Here is an 18,868-nt window from a genome sequence, read left to right on the forward strand (position 1 = left end):
ATCCGCTGGAGGGTTTTAAAGAGAGGCTGGATGACCATCTGTCAGGGATTCTTCAGCTGGGATTCCTGCATGATCCTTGGTCAGGAGTCAGCAAACTTACCGCGCCTTGGGCTGGTGTCTCCGGTGCCGATCGCGCAGTGGACCGGAGGGCGGGGGAGTGCGTACCCATATGCGTATGCACATGCTATTTCTGACACACTTCCGGATCGGAGGAACACTGGATATAGCTTGTGTGCATGTGCACGGGCCTCCTCCAACCCGGATGTGGACCGGAAATAACGCTTGCGCATGCACACAAGCTATTTCTGGTGCTCCTCCAACCTGGAAGTGGGCAACCACGCAGTGCCGGTAAGAGCGGGCGACGGGGGTCGCCTCAGGCTGGATAAATGAGTCCCTCGGGCCTTATCCGGCCTGCAGCCCTTAGTTTGGGGACCCCTGTACTTGGTGTCCCTTCTAGAAGCTGAACGAGAAGCAGAGCTACAGGTGCCCCTCTGCAATCCAGAGAGCTGCCGCCGCCGCCACTTTTTGTCCTCTGTTTTGTGGGATGTGATACATAAGTGGCAGTCAAGTACAACATTCCTTGTTTTCCTAGAGTGGACATGCGGAGGAATGTTTGGCCCAGCCAGTCGAAAACTTCCTGTTTCCTCCTGGCTGGGACATACTTCCTTTGCATGTGACTAGAGGTGGGCGTGACCTCACCTGTCCAGGTAACAAAAGGACAAGGCACTCTCTCTCTTTGACTTCCTCTGTCGTTGGAGCAGCTTTTTAGTTAGATATGCTCTGTTGGTTCTCAGCTAACAGAGGACACTGGGATTATCCCCATATGGGATAGATCCACATGTATATACTTTGTAACTAAGTCTGCCTTCAGAGATCCAACTGTGAACTGAATGTGAGTAAACTTCTTTTATCGGCTTTACTCAAGATTGGGGTGTGTTTATTCTTTTAAGAGGGATATAAGGGAACTTGCCAGGAGCCTAATAGTAAGAGGCTTACACAAGCATGCAACCAGCTACCTGCCATGTGTTTAAAAGGGGAATGCGAAACTCTGCTAAGTTAAGGAACTTGCTAGTGTAAGTTAGGAAGGATGTTAATAAACAACATAGTGGTACTCTGGTCACAAACTTAATTCGTCCCGGAGGTCCGTTCTTAACCTGAAACCGTTCTTAACCTGAGGTACCACTTTAGCTAATGGGGCCTCCCGCTGCCACTGCACCACCAGAGCATGATTTCTGTTCTCATCCTGAGGTAAAGTTCTTAACCCGAGGTACTATTTCTGGATTAGCGGAGTCTGTAACCTGAAGTGTTTGTAACCCGAGGTGTTTGTAACCCGAGGTACCACTGTATATCCCCTCCTGCTTCCCTGAACGCAGTCCCCACGTGTTTTGCCTCCCTGCAGGCGAATGGTGCCCAGGCCAAGGAGGAAGTGGCCCGGCTGATGCGCGGCCTGAGCGCCCTCTTGGAGGAGAAGCAGTCGTCGCTGCTCAACGCCATTGAGGAGTGCCGGCAGGACCGCGTCTCCAACCTGCGGGCGCAGCTGCACGAACACCGTGCCATGATGGAGAACTCCGGCATGGTGGGCTACACCCAGGAGGTGCTCAAGGAGACGGACCAACCCTGCTTTGTCCAGGCTGCCAAGCAGCTGCATAACAGGTGTGTTTGTGTGTGTGTGTGGACGCAACAAATTTAAAATGGCACCCGGGGACATTCGTGCCGTGGTGGGAGAGAGCTAAATCCTCGGGAGCTTGCTTCCCTCAACTTTTTCTTGGCAAGTAACACAAATGTGTGTCTCCTAACGTCTTACTGGTCAGTTATTGTCGGCAGCTAGGTAAGAAACCTAGCACTGGAAGTTTCTGGAAGGAGCACCCGCCGCCATGTGGCGTTGGAAAGTTTGGCAGTTAGCTCTGGTAGAAAAATCGAGCAACAAGTGTCAGCTTTCGAGAGGTTTTTTACGGCGGGGCGGTATTCCTTCATTATGCCGGTGCTTTTTTCTGGGGGGACGCAGGGGTACGCGTACCCCTAAACATTTTGTGAATCGAACGGGAGAAGAAACTAAAAAAAATAAATTTTTAGTTTCTTCTCTAGCACGGTGAATTGTCAGTTCCGTTGCTACCCCTGATGGCGGCCGCATTTCCTGTCACAACATTTTCTGAGTCTTAGATGGAAGCGAGCGTTTAATGTGTGAAGCAGTGTGGAATGTGGGCGTGTGGTGTTTTACTGATGAAAGTTTGGCCTCATTGAGGGGCAGTATTTCAATATGAGTAGGAAAATCAGCCTGGAATGCAGTTTTTAATGCCTTTAATAATAACAGAAGCAGGCATGTGCGGAACGAGAGTGTTGTTGTGTGTTGAGGGATAGCAACGTGGCCCAATGCCTTTTGTTGTTTCGTCATGTGGCCGCCCAGTGGTGTAAATAAAAATTCAAGCCAACATGCCAGTACATTGGTCAAAAAGCTGTGCTTCTGTTATGCAACAGGTACTGGGGCGCAAAATGAACATTAAAAAAACATTGTACAGTGGTACCTCGGGTCAAGAACTTAATTCGTTTTGGAGGTCTGTTCTTAACCTGAAACCGTTCTTAACCTGAAGCACCACTTTAGCTAATGGGGCCTCCTGCTGCCGCCGCACCATTTCTGTTCTCATCCTGAAGCAAAGTTCTTAACCCGAGGTAATATTTCTGGATTAGCGGAATCTGTAACCTGAAGCGCATGTAACCCGAGGTACCACTGTAGTTAGGAAAACTAATGCAATATTCCCCACGTCTGAATCACCCCTGAGCACAATCGATGAAAATAGTACAGACATATTGAAGAGAAGTGTGTATCTCTACCGCAGTTCAGCCTCACCTGACCTTTGCCCTCTGGGTGCTGTTGGGCTCCGTCTCCCAGCACCCAGAGGACGCGAGGCTGGCCAGGACAGCAGGCCTTGGATCTGCCTTGGGAAACTGTCCCTCTTTGCCTGACCCCCTCTTTCCTTCCACCAAACCCCCCACCCCACCGGCAGGATCGTCCGGGCGACCGACTCCCTCCAGGTCTTCCGCCCGGCAGCCAGTTCGTCCTTCAGCCACTTCCAGGTGGACGTCAGCCGAGAGCTGAAGCTGCTCACGGACCTCACCTTCATCAAAGGTACGTACGGGACGTGCAGCGGCTGAGGGGGCTTTGGCATGGTAGGAAGCGGGCCTCGAAGGGATGGGGCAGCAGGGTCGTGGCACCCTTCCCTTGCCCTCGCGTTCCGTGCCGGTGCCCTTTCCGCCGGAGGAAATCCTCACCCGGTCCGGTTTGCCGAAGGAACCGCCACTCTTGCGTGAAAAGCAGCGGGCGCAGATTTGTTTTTGATCGTAGCAGGACAAGCGAACGCCCCCTTGCCTGGGGCCTGTGAGGGGTGACCCCCTCCCAGGAGCCCTCAGGCTGCCCCCTAACAGTGGGGCTTGGCCTGCGCTGTGATCCTCCGAGGGAAGGTGGCTTGTGTGGTGCCGATCTGACAGATCACGGCCCTTGGGCGCGGAGGGTAAGTATGGGGGCTGTTTCCCCCCCTCTTCCATTCCACTTCACCCCATTCCCCCTTCACGCATCCCCCTCCAGACCCAAGGTGGGCTGGGTGGGTGTTCGATTCCCCCGCCTCCCTGTCTCTCACATCGCCTCTGGACCGCCCCTGGGATTCTTGGCCCCGGTCAGCTCCATCTCACCCCCCCCGACCTGCGACCCCTGCATCCCATGATCCATAGCCCACCCGAATTTCCAGGCGCAGCGCCCGCCCCCCAGCGGCCCACTTCCGCCCCGTGCCTGGCTGTTGACCCATCTCAGACCTGCTTTACCTCTCTTTGTTTATAGGCTTTGGCTGCTGCTGAGTCATCATCGAAGTAAAAAAATGAGGCAAGTCATCTCCCACCCAGCCGACCCCCCCCTCCACCTCAGCCCTCCCTGAGCCGCCTGACACTCTCTCTCACTTCTCTCTTTCTCCTCCCTCTGCCCCCATCGCCAGCCCTCGCGCCTCCATCCTGCATCCTTCGCCTGCATCCTCCCGTCCCCCTGTGTGGCTTAGGTTTGGTTCGGGTCCTCAAGATGCTCTGGCCGGGCCAAGCACCTCTGAGCGCGTGCAGAGTAAAAAAAAAAAAAAAGACTGCTCGGTCGCAGGGTTCCTTCCCGCTCACCGCTGATTCTCGATTTAGGTTTTGCTGTCAACGGTGTCCAAATACAGTGGTACCTCAGGTTAAGTACTTAATTTGTTCCGGAGGTCCGTTCCTAACCTGAAACTGTTCTTAACTTGAAGCACCACTTTAGCTAATGGGGCCTCCTGCTGCCGCCGTGCCGCTGGAGCATGATTTCTGTTCTCATCCTGAAGCAAAGTTCTTAACCTGAAGCACTATTTCTGGGTTAGTGGAATCTGTAACCTGAAGTATATGTAACCTGAAGAGTATGTAACCTGAGGTACCACTGTAAGCGTTCACGGTTGGGACAATGAAATAGTTTCAGTTTCTTCCGCAAGGCATGACACAGAGGGGTGCTGGTTTGACGTAGAGAGTTCTAGGGGTCCTATGTGCTTCAATTCACTGCCCCTTCCTTGCCCCCCAACTAAATTTAGTTCTTCCCTGCTCTTTCAAAACTCAAAAGCTTTTCTCCCAAAACAGTGGTACCTCGGGTTAAGTACTTAATTCGTTCCGGAGGTCCGTTCTTAACCTGAAACTGTTCTTAACCTGAGGTACCACTTTAGCTAATGGGGCCTCCCTCTGCCGCCGCGCAATTTCTGTCCTCATCCTGAAGCAAAGTTCTTAACCTGAGTTAATATTTCTGGGTTAGCTGAGTCTGTAACCTGAAGCGTCTGTAACCCGAGGTACCGCTGCATCTTGGCTTCTGCCAAAACTCTCCATTGTATAATTCAGGGGTTTAGGCCACAATTCAGCCCCTTCAAAGGTTGCTGGATTCTAAGTCCCACCAGCCCCAGAGGCAATGGGGCTGCAGGGAATCAAAATCCTAGAGGGTTGCCTACCCCTAGTTTTCGTTTAAACATTTCTGTCCTGTCTGAACTGGGGGCCACCCTTATTCCTGGGAAGCAATCCAGGCAGTCGCCTGAGGTGACAAAATACCAGGAGCGAGTTGGTGAGCTGCCTCAGCTGTGTAAATATCATTGAATCATAGAAGGGTAGAGTTGGAAGGGACCCCATGTTTCATCTAGTCCAAACCCCTGCAATGCAGGAATCTCAGCTAAAGCATCCATGACAGAGGGCCATCCAACTTCTGCTTAAAAACCTCCAAGGAAGGAGGGTCCACCGCCTCCCGAGGGAGATGGTTCCATATCGGAGAGAGACTTCCTGTAGCTTGCGGAGATCTGTTGTGTTCTGGAGGACATCAACCGCAAAATCATCGAAGGGCGGCATTAGGCCTCTGAACACCAGCTGGGGAGAATTGAGGTTGTGTAGGGCTGTGTACCAGCGTTAGACAAATCCCAGATTCTGAACCGAATGGGGTTGATCCAGGGTTTGCCTGGACAGGGCTGAAGTAATCCTGCATCACTCTGGGTTGGGGCCACCCAGAGTGAAGTGGGGCTCTCAGAAGAAGACACCTTTTGATTTTTTGACCATTAGTGGTCTGGGTTGAAGGGGCCAGGACTCTCAAGCAACTTTACTCCCTGGTGCCCAAACAAAAACATGGATAATACCCTTTTAATTCTCTGGCTTTCTTCCTTCACCCTTTTCATTTTAGAGGTCCCGGGTTACATCTAACTGATTTTTTTACACGCATTGAAACAAATGTCATATCCATCCATTTTTCAATGGTCCATCCTAACACTGGTCACTGGATACGACCGCCTGAATCTTGTTTTTGAAAATCACCTCCCTCCTCTGCAAAATATTACAGTCTTCTTCCAATTTAACCAACAAACTGATCAAAATATCTGAGGTTAATTAACTCGCGTTGCCTTTCTAGGCCCCACTGAATGCAGTGGGAACAATTCCTGCAGTGGACTGCAGTGTAAGTTGCATATTTTGTTTCCAAAAGGGTTCGTTTCTCTTTCCCCATGCAACCAAGAAATAATAATTTTAATTTATATGCCGTCCATCTGACAGGGTTGCCTCGGCCACGCTGGGCGGCTTCAGGCGAATTAAAATACAGTAAGACTTCAAACATTTAAAACTTCCCTATACAGGGCTGCCTTCGGATGTCTTCTAAAAGTCAGACAGTTGTTTATCTCCTTGACATCTGATGGGAGGGTATTCCACAGGGCGGGTGCCACTACTGAGAAGGCCCTGTGCCTGGTTCCCTGTAACCTCACTTATCACAGTGAGAGAGCCGCCAAAAGGCCCTCGGCGCTGGACCTCACTGCCCAAGCCGAATGAAACTTATTATTCGTTTCATTTTTTACTGAAAGCAACTCAAAGGGACTTGCGGCAATCATTCAGTGCTGTTTTCTCCCCTTTTATTCGTTTTTGGGTCCTACGGCAGGAGTGGGGGAAACTCATATCTGGCTCCCCAGCCCTCTCCATCGATGTCCTGGCCCTCTCAAGGCCACCACCACATCGCCTCAGCTCTCTCCTTCTCTTCCGTGTCTATCCAGCCATGGTCTGTTTCCTCCTGCCTCAACGCCACCGCTCTTCCTCTCCTCCTCTCTTTCTTCCCCCTTTCCCTTCCCACCCTGCTCCCCGACTCTCGCACTCAGCCTCTTTCTGCTCCCCGGAAGTCTCTCAGCAGCTTGCCCCGTCTTCCCGACAGCTCTCCCCCCCACCCCATTTTTTCGCCTTCTGGAACCCCCTTAGCCTGTAGCCGGTTGTCTGTCGGTCCGTGCAGAGCGCCCGTCGCCTGTTGTCCGCGGCGGCGCCTGACATCGCCTGTCTTTGCCCCCTCTCCCTCCTTCTTTCTCTCTCCCCCCCACTGCAGCGCCGGAGGCCCCCGTGATCGACACGCAGCGCACCTACGCCTACGACCAGATCTTCCTTTGCTGGCGCCTGCCGCAGCACTCGCCGTCAGCCTGGCACTACACGGTGGAGTTCCGGCGCGCCGAGCCCAAAGGGAAGGCCCTCAAGCTGTGGCAGCGCCGCGAGGAGGTGCGTGGCACCAGCGCCATGGTGGAGTACCTGGACACCGACTGCGTCTACGTCCTGCGGGTCAAGGGGTACAACAAGGCCGGGTTCGGAGACTACAGCGAGGACATCTACCTGCACACGCCGCCAGCGCCCGGTAAGACCCTCCTAAAAATATAGGCGGTCTGTCTTTCTGACAACCAGGGCACGTTTACCTGGAAATACTGAGCCACTTCAAGGTTCTTTGGGTCCAGGGGACCTTTGGGGATCAGCTCGATCACCGAGATTATCTGCAGGTGTGTCGTTGGCCCTTTCCCGAGTTGGCAACGACGAGAAACTGAGCCTTTAGAGCCGCCGGCCCGGTCCTGTGGAACTATCTGCCCCTAGAGATTCAGCAGACACCTTCTGTGCCAGCATGGTGTAGTGGTTAAGAGCATAGTTGTTAAGAGCGGTGGACTCGTAATCTGGTGAACCGGGTTCGCGTCTCCGCTCCTCCACATGCAGCTGCTGGGTGACCTTGGGCCAGTCACACTTCTTTGAAGTCTCTCACCTCACAGAGTGTTTGTTTTGGAGGAGGAAGGGAAAGGAGAATGTTAGCCGCTTTGAGACTCCTTTGGGTAGTGATAAAGTGGGATATCAAATCCAAACTCTTCTTCTTCTTCTTCTTTGAAAAGCCTGCCGAAAACTTTCCTATCCCACCAGGCAGGCAACGAAGAATGCGTCCTTCCCCAATGGTTAATTCATGCCTGTTTCAAACTTTTGAAAAATGTTCTAAACCTCTTTTAATTGTTTTATATTGTTACCTTGGTTCTGAAACTTAATCTGTTCTGGAAGTCCGTTCCAAAACCAAAGCGTTCCAAAATCAAGGTGCGCTTTCCCATAGGAAGTAATGCAAAACCGATTAATCCATTCCAGACTTTTAAAAACAACCCCGAAAACAGCAATTTAACATGAATTTTACTATCTAACGAGACCATTGATCCATAATATGAAAGCAATAAACAATGCACTGTACTGTAAAATCAATGAAACAGTATTGTAGATGATAAAAATGAACATGTATTTTTTCCCCTTACCTGCACTGTCTAAAGTGGCTTTGCAGCTTTTATCCATTTCCGCAGTCAAATCAATCAATCAGTAGCTGAACTGGGTTCCACATAGTCACTAAAACAAAACAAAAAAGCCACAAAAACGCAAAATAAATAGCATAAGCAGACAGTCCTCAGCATGTGGCACTCAGAAAGAAAGTGTGGCACTCAAATCGGAGCATGTTCAGCTTCCAAAACAAGTTTGCAAACCGGGACACTTTCTTCCGGGTTTACAGCATTCAGGTTCCAAGTTGTTCAACAACTAAGCTGCTCAAGAAACAAGATACCACTGTCCTGTACGGTTCTTGTTTTATTGTTCTTGTTTATTGAATTTGTATACAGCCCTTCATCGGGGTGGTTCACAGTTTTACGGTTTTATTGCTGTAAACCGCTTGGCTATTTTTAAATGATGTAGCGGTATACAAATATTTTTTTAAAATGAATGAATGAATGAGCCCCATCTGCACTGTAGGTTTAAAGCAACATCAGACCACTTTAGAAAGCCAAAAAGTGATGTATAGGTGGTACATCACCCCAGCAAAGCTGGGGAAAATGTACAAAACAGGAAATAAGAACTGTTGGAAATGTAAGATAAAGGAGGGCAATTTCTTTCACATGTGGTGGACATGTGAAGAAATGAAGAAATACTGGGAACTTATCTATAATGAGTAAAAAAATATATTTAAATATACATTTCCTAAACGTCCGGAAGCATTCCTACTAGGAATTGTAGGAGATGAGATCAAGAAAGAGGATAAAGTTTTATTTCAATATGCTACGACCGCTGCCAGATTGTTAATTGCTCAAAATTGGAAGAGTCAAAACACCCCATCAATTGGAGAGTGGCAAACAAAATTATTTGAATTCGTTAATCTAGCAAAATTGACACAAAAAATTAGGAACCAAAAGAATGCAAAGTTTATGAACGACTGGAACAAATTTATGACCTACATAGAAGGGAACTATAGAAACCTAAAGACTATAGCGGGTTTGATGTAAATCTCACGATGTATAAGCTAGTTACAAGTATAAGCTGCAGGAGAAGCAAACCATAGATATCAAGAAGCCTGAAAGCAGGAGGGATGGAGGTCGGTAGGGGGATGAAGAGAGACTTAGATCATGAAAGATATAAAGAAACAAAGGAGAGGATCAATAATTGAAATGAAAATGGTTTATTTTATTATTATTTTTTTATTCCTGGAATTCTGTTTATGCAACGACTAATTAGATGTTGGTTTTTTCTTTATTTTTTCTTTTTGGCTATGTATATGAAACTTAATAAAAAGAAATAAAAAAAAAAAAAAAGAAAGCCAAAAAGTATCCCGGGAACTCTTAATATTTTAATGTGCTAGGAGTTGTCAGGAGAACCCTTATTCCCTTCCCAGGACTACAAATTCCCAGAGTGGTTTAACAATCAGTGCCTCTTCCTAAGGAACTCTGGGAATTGTAGCTCTGTGATGGGGAATAGGGACCTCCTAATGACACGGGTGGCGATCGGGACGCGGGTGGCGCTGTGGGTAAAAGCCTCAGCGCCTAGGGCTTGCCGATCGAAAGGTCGGCGGTTCGAATCCCCGCGGCGGGGTGCGCTCCCGTTGCTCGGTCCCAGCGCCTGCCAACCTAGCAGTTCGAAAGCACCCCCGGGTGCAAGTAGATAAATAGGGACCGCTCTGGCGGGAAGGTAAACGGCGTTTCCGTGTGCTGCGCTGGCTCGCCAGATGCAGCTTTGTCACGCTGGCCACGTGACCCGGAAGTGTCTCCGGACAGCGCTGGCCCCCGGCCTCTTGAGTGAGATGGGCGCACAACCCTAGAGTCTGGCAAGACTGGCCCGTACGGGCAGGGGTACCTTTACCTTTACCTTTAATGACTTTTTGCACCTTTGACAAACTACAGTTCCCAGAGTTATTTGGGGGAGAATCATGGCTGTTTAAAGTGTCAGTGTGTCTAAAGTTTCTACACCCCAGCAGCTTTTATTGGGGGGGGGGGGGGGAACAGGTTCTTCCTAGTTAAGATTCTTTCTCCTCCTTTTCCTTCTGCCCGCCTCCCACCTTCGCCTTCTCCCAAGTGCTGAACTTCTTCCTGGACAACCGGTGGGGGTTCAATCGGGAGCGCCTGGCGATCAGCAAGGACCAGCGGGCCGTCCGGAGTGTGCCGGGGCTGCCCATGCTCTTTGCCGCAGAGCGGCTGATGACCAGCTGCCACCTGTCGATCGACCTGGTGATCGGGGACGTGGCCGTCACCCAGGGGCGCAGCTATTGGGCCTGCTGCGTGGACCCCAGCTCCTACCTGGTCAAGGTGGGCGTCGGGCTAGAGAGCAAGCTGCAAGAGTGGTTCCAGGTACCCCAGGATGTGGTGAGCCCCAGGTGAGCAGCGGCTGTTCTGGAGGGGGGAAGAGGGGCAGGTTTTCTCAAGGAAATTGTCTTTTTAATTTCATAAAGTTTATACATACAGTGGTACCTCGGGTTTTAAGTACTTAATTTGTTCTGGAGGTCCGTTCTTAACCTGAAACTGTTCTTAACCTGAAGCACCACTTTAGCTAATGGGGCCTCCCGCTGCCGCCACGCCGCCGGAGCACGATTTCTGTTCTCATCCTGAAGCAAAGTTCTTAACCCGAGGTACTATTTATGGGTTAGCGGAGTCTGTAACCTGAAGCGTATGTAACCTGAAGCGTATGTAACCCGAGGTACCACTGTATACAGAAAAACCTCCACCAAAGTGTATAGCAGAAGGGATATTGATTAGGATATTGACTGTAATATTGAGCAGCTTATTGATCAGGGTATAAATAGAAATACTGCTATATTGCAATAGCTCAGCTGGTTAGAGCGTGATGCTGATAACGCCAAGGTTGCAGGTTCGATCCCCATATGGGAGAGCTGCGTAGTCCTGCATTGCACGGGGTTGGACTAGATGATCCTTAAGGCCCCTTCCAGTTGGAATAATAATAATAATAATAATAATAATAATAATGATGATGATGATGATGATGATGTACCCCCATCCATCTGACTGGGTTGCCCTAGCCACTCTGGGTGGCTTCCAGCATAATAAAAACACAGCAAAACTTCAGACATTAAAACCTTCCATATACAGGGCTGCCTTGAGATGTCTTCTAAAAGTTGTATCTCCTTGACATCTGGTGGGAGGGCGTTCCACAGGGTGGGTGCCACTGCGAGAAGGCCCTCTGCCTGGTTCCCTGTAACTTCACTTCTCACAGGGAGGGAACCGCCAGAAGGCCCTCAGAGCTAGATCTCACTGTCTGGACTGAACGATGAGGGTGAAGACACTCCTTCAAGGAGATAAATAACTGTACAACTTTTAGAATTGTCTGAAGGCAATCCTGTTTTCAGGAAGTTTTAAAACTTTTGCTTTGTCCCTTTATATTTTGTTGGGAGCTGTCTGATCTGACTGGCAACCCAGCCAGATGGGCAGCGTATAAGAAATAAATGATGATGATGATTAACCGTCAGTCGCTTCTTGCGAAGGCTTATATTTCGGCCCAGGCTGGCTGGGGGCTGATGGGAGCTGGAGTCTGAAAACACCTCGGCTATGGCTGGCTCGGAGCTGGTGGGAACTGTAGTTCTTGGACTCCAGCTCCCATGGTAAGGTTCCCAGGGGGCTGGGGCCTTGACTGCGGTGCGAGCCAGCTTCCTAGGCTCATGTGCTGTCAGACTTGTTGCTCTGAGGCCTAACTCCTCCTTTCCCCCTGGCCTGCCTCCTCGTTTCCCGTGGCTCAGGTACGACCCCGACAGCGGCCATGACAGTGGCGCCGAGGATACCACCCTGGACACAGCACCGCCTTTCGCCTTCCTGACCATCGGCATGGGCAAGATCCTCCTCTCGCACGGCGTGGCGCTGACCTCGCGGGACCCCGGCAACTGCACTGTGCCGCTGCCTCCCCGTGTGGGCATCTGCCTGGACTATGAGCGGGGGAAGGTGACGTTCTTTGACGCCGTCTCCTTCCGCAGCCTCTGGGAGTGCGGCATCGACTGCTCGGGACCCGTCTGCCCCGCCTTCTGCTTCATCGGCGGCGGCGCCCTGCACCTCCAGGAGCTGGTGGCCAACCGACAGGAGCGGAAGGTCACCATCGGCGGCTTCTCCAAGATGGACTGAGCGTCTCTTGGCATCTCTTGGCGCGAGGGTGGCGGGAACCGAGCGGGAGGCGGCCTCTGGTGCACGAGAACAGTCATCCCTCCCGCTAAACAGGCCTCCGGGCGCCTGTTGCAAGCGACGGAGGATGCCCGGGGCCTACAACAAAATGGCCGCCCTTCCGCTCGCGGGCCATACTGAGATTTGCCCCGCCTGGCGGGCTGATGGACCTTCCAGCGGATAGAAGAGACTCTGCCTTTCGAAAGACCGTGATCCTGTCGTAGACCTCCCCTCGTAGAACGTTTGCTGTGGAGATAATTTTGTGGGGGACAGGGACGGGACAGAGCGGGGTGCTGCCCCCATAGGCTGCACTGTGTGTGCTTGTGGGGGGCGGGAATGTCTTTCTGTTTCATCAGGTCCTTTGTTTTTCCTACCCCGCTACGCCCCAACATCTTTTCTGGTCCCTCCGTGTCCTTGTGCCTTGGGGTGGGGGGCGCTCTCCCAGTTGGGATGCTTGCCCCAAAGACTCTGAAGGAACCTAGCTCCCTGTGGGGCAGGAATTTTCATCTGTGGAGGAGGTAAGGATGTTTCGTTTGATGCATGGACGAATTAGGGATGTTTTTAACCACACACAATCTCCCTTTTTTAAACTCTGTAATCCATCTGTGCTCTTTCCCCCTACATCTTTCCATCGACACCCCACCACCAGCGACGGGGTGATTGGCACCTGTCGCGTCTCTCCTGGTCTGACTCCAATTTTGAACTGAATGTTTTTTAAAGCTCCCCCCTTCCAAAGAGCCCCTTCCCCAACTTTGCAAGTCTTGCAAGGCCTCACAGGTGCCTCGCCCTCCTCATTTTTGGATCGAGTCCCATCTCTTATCTTGTCTACATGATGTCAAAGTCTGTTTTTTCCAATCTGTCTTGGGTTTTGCAAACCGTGGAATTTTGGCAAAGGGTGTGAAAGGGCAACGGGATGAATAAGTCACCCCTGTTGGGGGGGGGAGGAATTGAGAGTCCCCCTCCATGGGGGAGAAAGGGAGGTGGGTGGGACAGAGGGGGGTGGGCAGGGGTGAACTAAGGCAATCAAAACTGTTTTCGTGCAGGTTTAAGATTTTATAGTGTAGATCTGCCTGTTCACTTCAGGATTGTTGTGATATTAAAAAAATAAATAAATGGAACGGTGAATCGCACCCGGCTCTCTTCTGACTGACTGCATTTGTTTTCTGGATGATGCTTCTCCATGAAGATCCCTAAAATGGATCCTTAACACTCCTGAGATCTCCTCACTGTTCCCTAAGGAAGCCTCATTTCGCACCCAGAACATGACACTACGGTTTCCACTATTATTCACTATGATTCTAAGTTGCAATGCCTGGTTTTCTTTTGCTTGTCAGTGTGTGAGGAGAACGGACATCCCTGCAGGACACCCCCACTCCCTGATAGCTGCTACCCACCCCCCAAAGCAAAGGAAGGTGAGTCACTTTCAGCCACCATTAAGGACCGCCTAGGTAGAGATGATGTGGGGATGCGGGTGGCGCTGTGGGTTAAACCACAGATCCTAGGACTTGCCGATCAGAACATCGGCAGTTCGAATCCCCACAACGGGGTGAGCTCCCGTTGCTCGGTCCCTGCTCCTGCCACCTAGCAGTTCGAAAGCACGTCAAAGTGCAAGTAGATAAATAGGTACCGCTCCAGCGGGAAGGTAAACGGCGTTTCCGTGTGCTGCTCTGGTTCGCCAGAAGCAGCTTAGTCATGCTGGCCACATGACCCGGAAGCTGTACGCCGGCTCCCTCGGCCAGCAAAGCGAGATGAGTGCCACAACCCCAGAGTCGGTCACGACTGGACCTCATGGTCAGGGGTCCCTTTACCTTTACCTTTAGGTAGAGATGGGCAGATCCTTCTGGCATATGCAGACGTGATCTAGTGGGTCCTTCTCCTGCACATGTCTGAGAATAAAAGGGCATGTAAGTTAGGAGGGAGCAAGAGCCTCAGGCCCTCTGTGCCTCTCTATGCGGCCCTCAGAACTGTCCCTGGGCCGCTCAGTTCTTTCAACAGGTGTTTGGTTCTGGCCATAGCCAGCAGAGGGCACTGCAGCACTAGGAACAGAGATATTTAAGTTTATGCTGTTCCAGCCAATAATTAATTGCTAGTTTTGTTGTGACTTGAGGGCGTTTCCACAGGGCAGCCTTTTGCAGGCTCGTACCTGCAGAGTGAGGGTTGCAGAGAGGTCATGGCATTTCTGCAGTGTTTTCTGTTTGCAAATGCAACAACGAAAGAAGGAAGTCTGGTAACATCTTAAGGGCTAGGCTCCATTATTATGGCATGCCCTTTCATTTGCTAGAGTCTGCCTCATCCATGATCTGAACAAAGCCTACTGTCTAGTAGTAGCAGTAGCAGTAGTAGTAGCAGCAGCAGTAGTAGTAGTAGTAGCAGTAGTAGTAGTAGTAGCAGTAGTAATATTGATTGATTGATTGATTGATTGTCTCCTGCTGGTAGCCACCAACCATCAAGGGTCACTGAGCAAGAAGAAAACACAGTAATACATATCATTATAACACGCAAAACAATAACAGTAAGTGAAAAGTTTTAGAGCTTTTTTTTTAAGTTTTAACCAAAGTTGCTTAGCTTTTTTTAAAAAAATAAAAAAATCTCAAAATAATAATAATGAAGTTTTAGAGCTATTCTTAAGGAAATTCACCCAAAAAGATTTTCCTGGACACTGCAGCGATTTCCACTGTTTCAGACTGTCGTATTCTGGGTGTATGGCAGCCCTACTGGAATGCATCTTCCTGTCGGAAAGGTAAGCTCCGCCTCTGTTTGCCTCTGGCCCCGCCCACACATGTCCCCAGGAAGGTGGTCCGTGCTGCAACATGGCTCTCGTGCCGAAAAAGTTCCTCTGCCTTTGATGAACAAGCATGTTCCGATGTAAAGGTAAAGGGACCCCTGACCATTAGGTCCAGTCGTGGCCGACTTGGGTTGCAGTGCTCATCTCGCTTTACTGGCCGAGGGAGCCGGCGTACAGCTTCCGGGTCATGTGGCCAGCAGGACTCTGGCGAAGCAGAGCAGCGCACGGAAACGCTGTTTACCTTCCCGCCGGAGCAGTACCTATTTATCTACTTGCACTTTGACGTGCTTTTGAACTGCTAGGTTGGCAGGAGCAGGGACCGAGCAACGGGAGCTCACCCCGTCAAGGGGATTCGAACTGCCGACCTTCTGATCAGCAAGTCCTAGGCTCTGTGGTTTAACCCACAGCGCCACCTGCATCCCTTATGCTCCGATGTAGTAGCGGGGAAAGTCTGTAGTTCAAGGGTAGAGCATCTGCTTTGCATGCAGAAGGTCTCAAGGTTCAAGATCAGAAATTTTTCCTGTATGCCACAACCATCTCACAGAGATGGAAACAACAGGATATTCCGACAATTGAAGAATGGCAGCAGAAAGTATTGGAGTATGCAGAAATAGCAAGGCTAACTGGAAGAATCCGACAGCAGGATGATGAGAAATTCCAAAAAAGAATGGTCCAAATTTATGGTATACTTAGAGAAAACTGTACATAATTAAAGACACTCACAGGACTCAAATAAAACTCATAACGTTTCTTGTTAACATTTGGTTAGATCACAAGGTGTAATGCTTTAATATAATAGGGAGCTGCCTTACACAGCCAGACCTCTGGGGTCTATCTTAGCTCAGTATTGTCTGCACCAACTGGCAGCTGCTGCTCTGCAGGGTTTCATGAAGGGGTCAATCAATCCCCAGCCCTACCGGGAGATGCGAGCGATTGAACTTGGGACCTTCTGTTTGTCCCCCCCCCAAATAATTTTTATTACTTTTTTTCCAAATATCTCAAACACAATACAGCTTAACAATATTATTCTCCTGTCAATCTATATCTTATCCGAATTAACTTCCCTCCACCCCTCTTCTGGCTTCTCTACATTGCTCTTACTTAAGCGTGATTACTATATATACATTCTGTAAGGTAAAGGTAAAGGGACCCCTGACCATTAGGTCCAGTCGTGACCGACTCTGGGGTTGCGGCGCTCATCTTGCTTTATTGGCCGAGGGAGCCGGCATTTGTCCACAGACAGCTTCTGGGTCATGTGGCCAGCAGGACTAAGCTGCTTCTGGCGAACCAGAACAGTGAACGGAAATGCCATTTACCTTCCTGCCGGAGTGGTACCTATTTATCTACTTGCACTTTGAGGTGCTTTCGAACTGCTAGGTTGGCAGGAGCAGGGACCGAGCAATGGGAGCTCACCCCGTCGCTGGGATTCGAACCGCCGACCTTCTGATCAGCAAGTCCTAGACTCTGTGGTTTAACCCACAGTGCCACCCACGTCCCTATATACATTCTATAAATGTCTATAATTCCTTAATAATTTTTTGTATTATACTTTAGACATACATTCCTTATTGCCCTATTTAAAACCAGTCATTTGACCAAGGGCATTGTTATGTACTGAAGTTCTCACCCTGGGCCAGCAGGGGGATACTGTAGATAGTTCTGGTCCACATATGCAAAAAGGGATTGAAAGTGACGTTCAGTGATTGGATAGTTACAGAAAGTTGTTACTGTTGCATTGTAGTGGAGCTCTATATAAGCAGGCTGGCTGAACCCTTCAGTTCAGTTCTGTTCTGGCCTGTGAACAAACAAGAGCTGTCTGAAGAATCGCTGTGTCGTCTGATATGTTCACCCACAACTTAACACTGGCGACGAAGGTGGGATGGATGGACAACAGAGCACAGCCAGATGCAGCCACCCTCTGAGCGGAGCTGAATCACTGAGCTGAAACACTGAGCGAAATCACTGAACAGAACCAATTCAGAGCTGACCGTTCTGGCTAGAGCACTGTGTTCCATCCATCGCCTTCCACGTCGGCATCGGAACCATGGCTTCATTTATGCCTCTACCGCCGTTTGCGCCAGCCTCTGAATCATGGGACTGCTACCTCACTCGGTTCAACTGCTACCTCCAAGCCAACAAGCTGACAGAAGTATCACAGGAGCGTAAGCGGGGCCTATTCCTCAGCCTCTGTGGGCCTGAGGTGTTTGAGACGGCCCGAGCATTGGTTGTGCCTGTAGCAGTCCAGGCAACACCGTGGGACACGATTCAAGAGAAGCTCCGCAACCACTACGCGCCCAAGCCGTCCAAGATTGCTGCCCGCCATGCGTTCTACCACCGGAACCAGGCAGAGAGGGGAGTCAATCAACAACTTCAGTACATAACAGGCATGAGGGCTGGGCTCTTTATTTCTGGGGAGATGGCTGAAGCCCGGTGGCAGGACACTTGCTTGGCATACAGAAGGTCCCATTTTGGATCCCCGATGGCATTTCCAGGTAGAGCTGGGAATATTCCCTGCCCGAAAGCCAGGAGAGCCTCTGCCAGTCAGTGTAAGCAACAGTGAATTAGAAGGACCGAAAAAGCTTCCCCAGCCTGGATTAAACAAACCAGGGAAGCCTGATTTTGCAAACATTAAAAAAAAGAACAGGATTTCAAGAGGGTATCGCTGAAAAGAATGACTTGAGTGCACTTCATCTTCCTGGCGTTGAGTGCCTCAACTGTTTGTATGTTTTTTTGAGTGTCGAGAGAGGCAGGCACTCGTGGCTGGTTTGATTCTTGAGTGGGTGCAGCAAGGCTTGTTGCTAAGGTTGTTTACACACACACACACACACACACACACACACACACACACACACACATTTATTGTTTTTTTTAACATTATTGCCAACAATCATATAACGTAACTTCTTATTTTATACAATGTTTTAGACTTCCGTCAACACCTCTGATGGTTTTCCCTACTTTATCACTTATTCTGTATTTCTTAATTTCTCTATTACTCTTAATTATCATTAACTAATAATTCTCCTCATAGTCTTTCTTGCCATATTTCAGATAGTTCTCCTTACAAAACTTCTCGCAGTCCTGCTAGTGTAATCTGTTCATTACAATTACTTTTCAAATAGTTCGTATCTTTACTCCAGTCTTCTAAGAATCTCTGGTCCCGCAGGTTTTGAATCCTTCCTGTTAATTGGCTTGTCGCTAAGGTTGCAGATGTTGGGAATATAACAGCAGGGATCCTGCGGTTAGCAACTAAAGGGTTAATTCCGTTGAAAGACAGTGAGCCAAGAGGGGTGGTGAAGGAGGAGGTGTTTCCTAAATGCAGTGCTTGAGTTCTGATTGGCTACTAACCCTGCCCTGGACTAGGCCTGAACCCTAAGAAAGAAGATCTCTCCTTCTGCATATTTATATACTGTTTTGTTCACTTTACTTCAGTAAAGTGTGATCCAGTTTCTCTCTCTCTCGACTCCCATCTGCTTTATTCCAGTCACTCCGTTAACAGCAAGATCAAGGCCAGGTTGGTGAGGGAAGAACTTAGGCAGCTGCTTTGTACCAGGTTTAACCAATTGCCCATCAAACCCAGTATAGCTTACTCTGACTGGCAGCACCTCTGCAGAGTGATGGGCAGAAAGAAGTCTGCCCTATCCTTTTAAAACTGGGGATGTCAGCGGTTGAGCCTGGAACTCGCTACATGCAAAACTGGTTCTCTGCCACTGAGCTGCAAAGTGAGAAATAAAGTCAGGTTCTAGTCCTCATGACTCTGGATTAAAGGGCTGGCTGAAACAGGAAGCTGCCTTATACCTAGCCACAATATGTCAGGATTTGAACCCGGGACCGT

The 18,868-nt window shown here is 49.8% G+C and overlaps 1 protein-coding gene and 1 long non-coding RNA gene across 2 annotated transcripts in view; one reads left to right on the forward strand and one right to left on the reverse strand.

Moving 5' to 3' along the window:
• TRIM46 (tripartite motif containing 46) overlaps positions 1-13,225 on the forward strand; it is a 24,666-nt gene extending 11,441 nt beyond the window's left edge. The window contains exons 5-9 of the mRNA XM_077920026.1: positions 1,336-1,653; positions 3,003-3,124; positions 6,872-7,171; positions 10,165-10,462; positions 11,837-13,225. Of these exons, the coding sequence (XP_077776152.1) occupies positions 1,336-1,653; positions 3,003-3,124; positions 6,872-7,171; positions 10,165-10,462; positions 11,837-12,212 (1,414 nt within the window). The 3' untranslated portion in view covers positions 12,213-13,225. The remainder of the gene's footprint in view (positions 1-1,335; positions 1,654-3,002; positions 3,125-6,871; positions 7,172-10,164; positions 10,463-11,836) is intronic.
• Positions 10,383-15,009, reverse strand: LOC114586409 (uncharacterized). The gene is made up of 3 exons (XR_003704109.2): positions 14,887-15,009; positions 14,063-14,134; positions 10,383-10,478 (listed from the first exon to the last, which is right to left on the reverse strand). It is a non-coding gene; the product is annotated as an uncharacterized LOC114586409 (long non-coding RNA).
• Between the last annotated feature and the right edge of the window lie 3,859 nt (positions 15,010-18,868).

Source organism: Podarcis muralis, chromosome 16 (assembly GCF_964188315.1).
Source record: "Podarcis muralis chromosome 16, rPodMur119.hap1.1, whole genome shotgun sequence".
Classification (NCBI taxonomy): Eukaryota; Metazoa; Chordata; class Lepidosauria; order Squamata; family Lacertidae; genus Podarcis; species Podarcis muralis.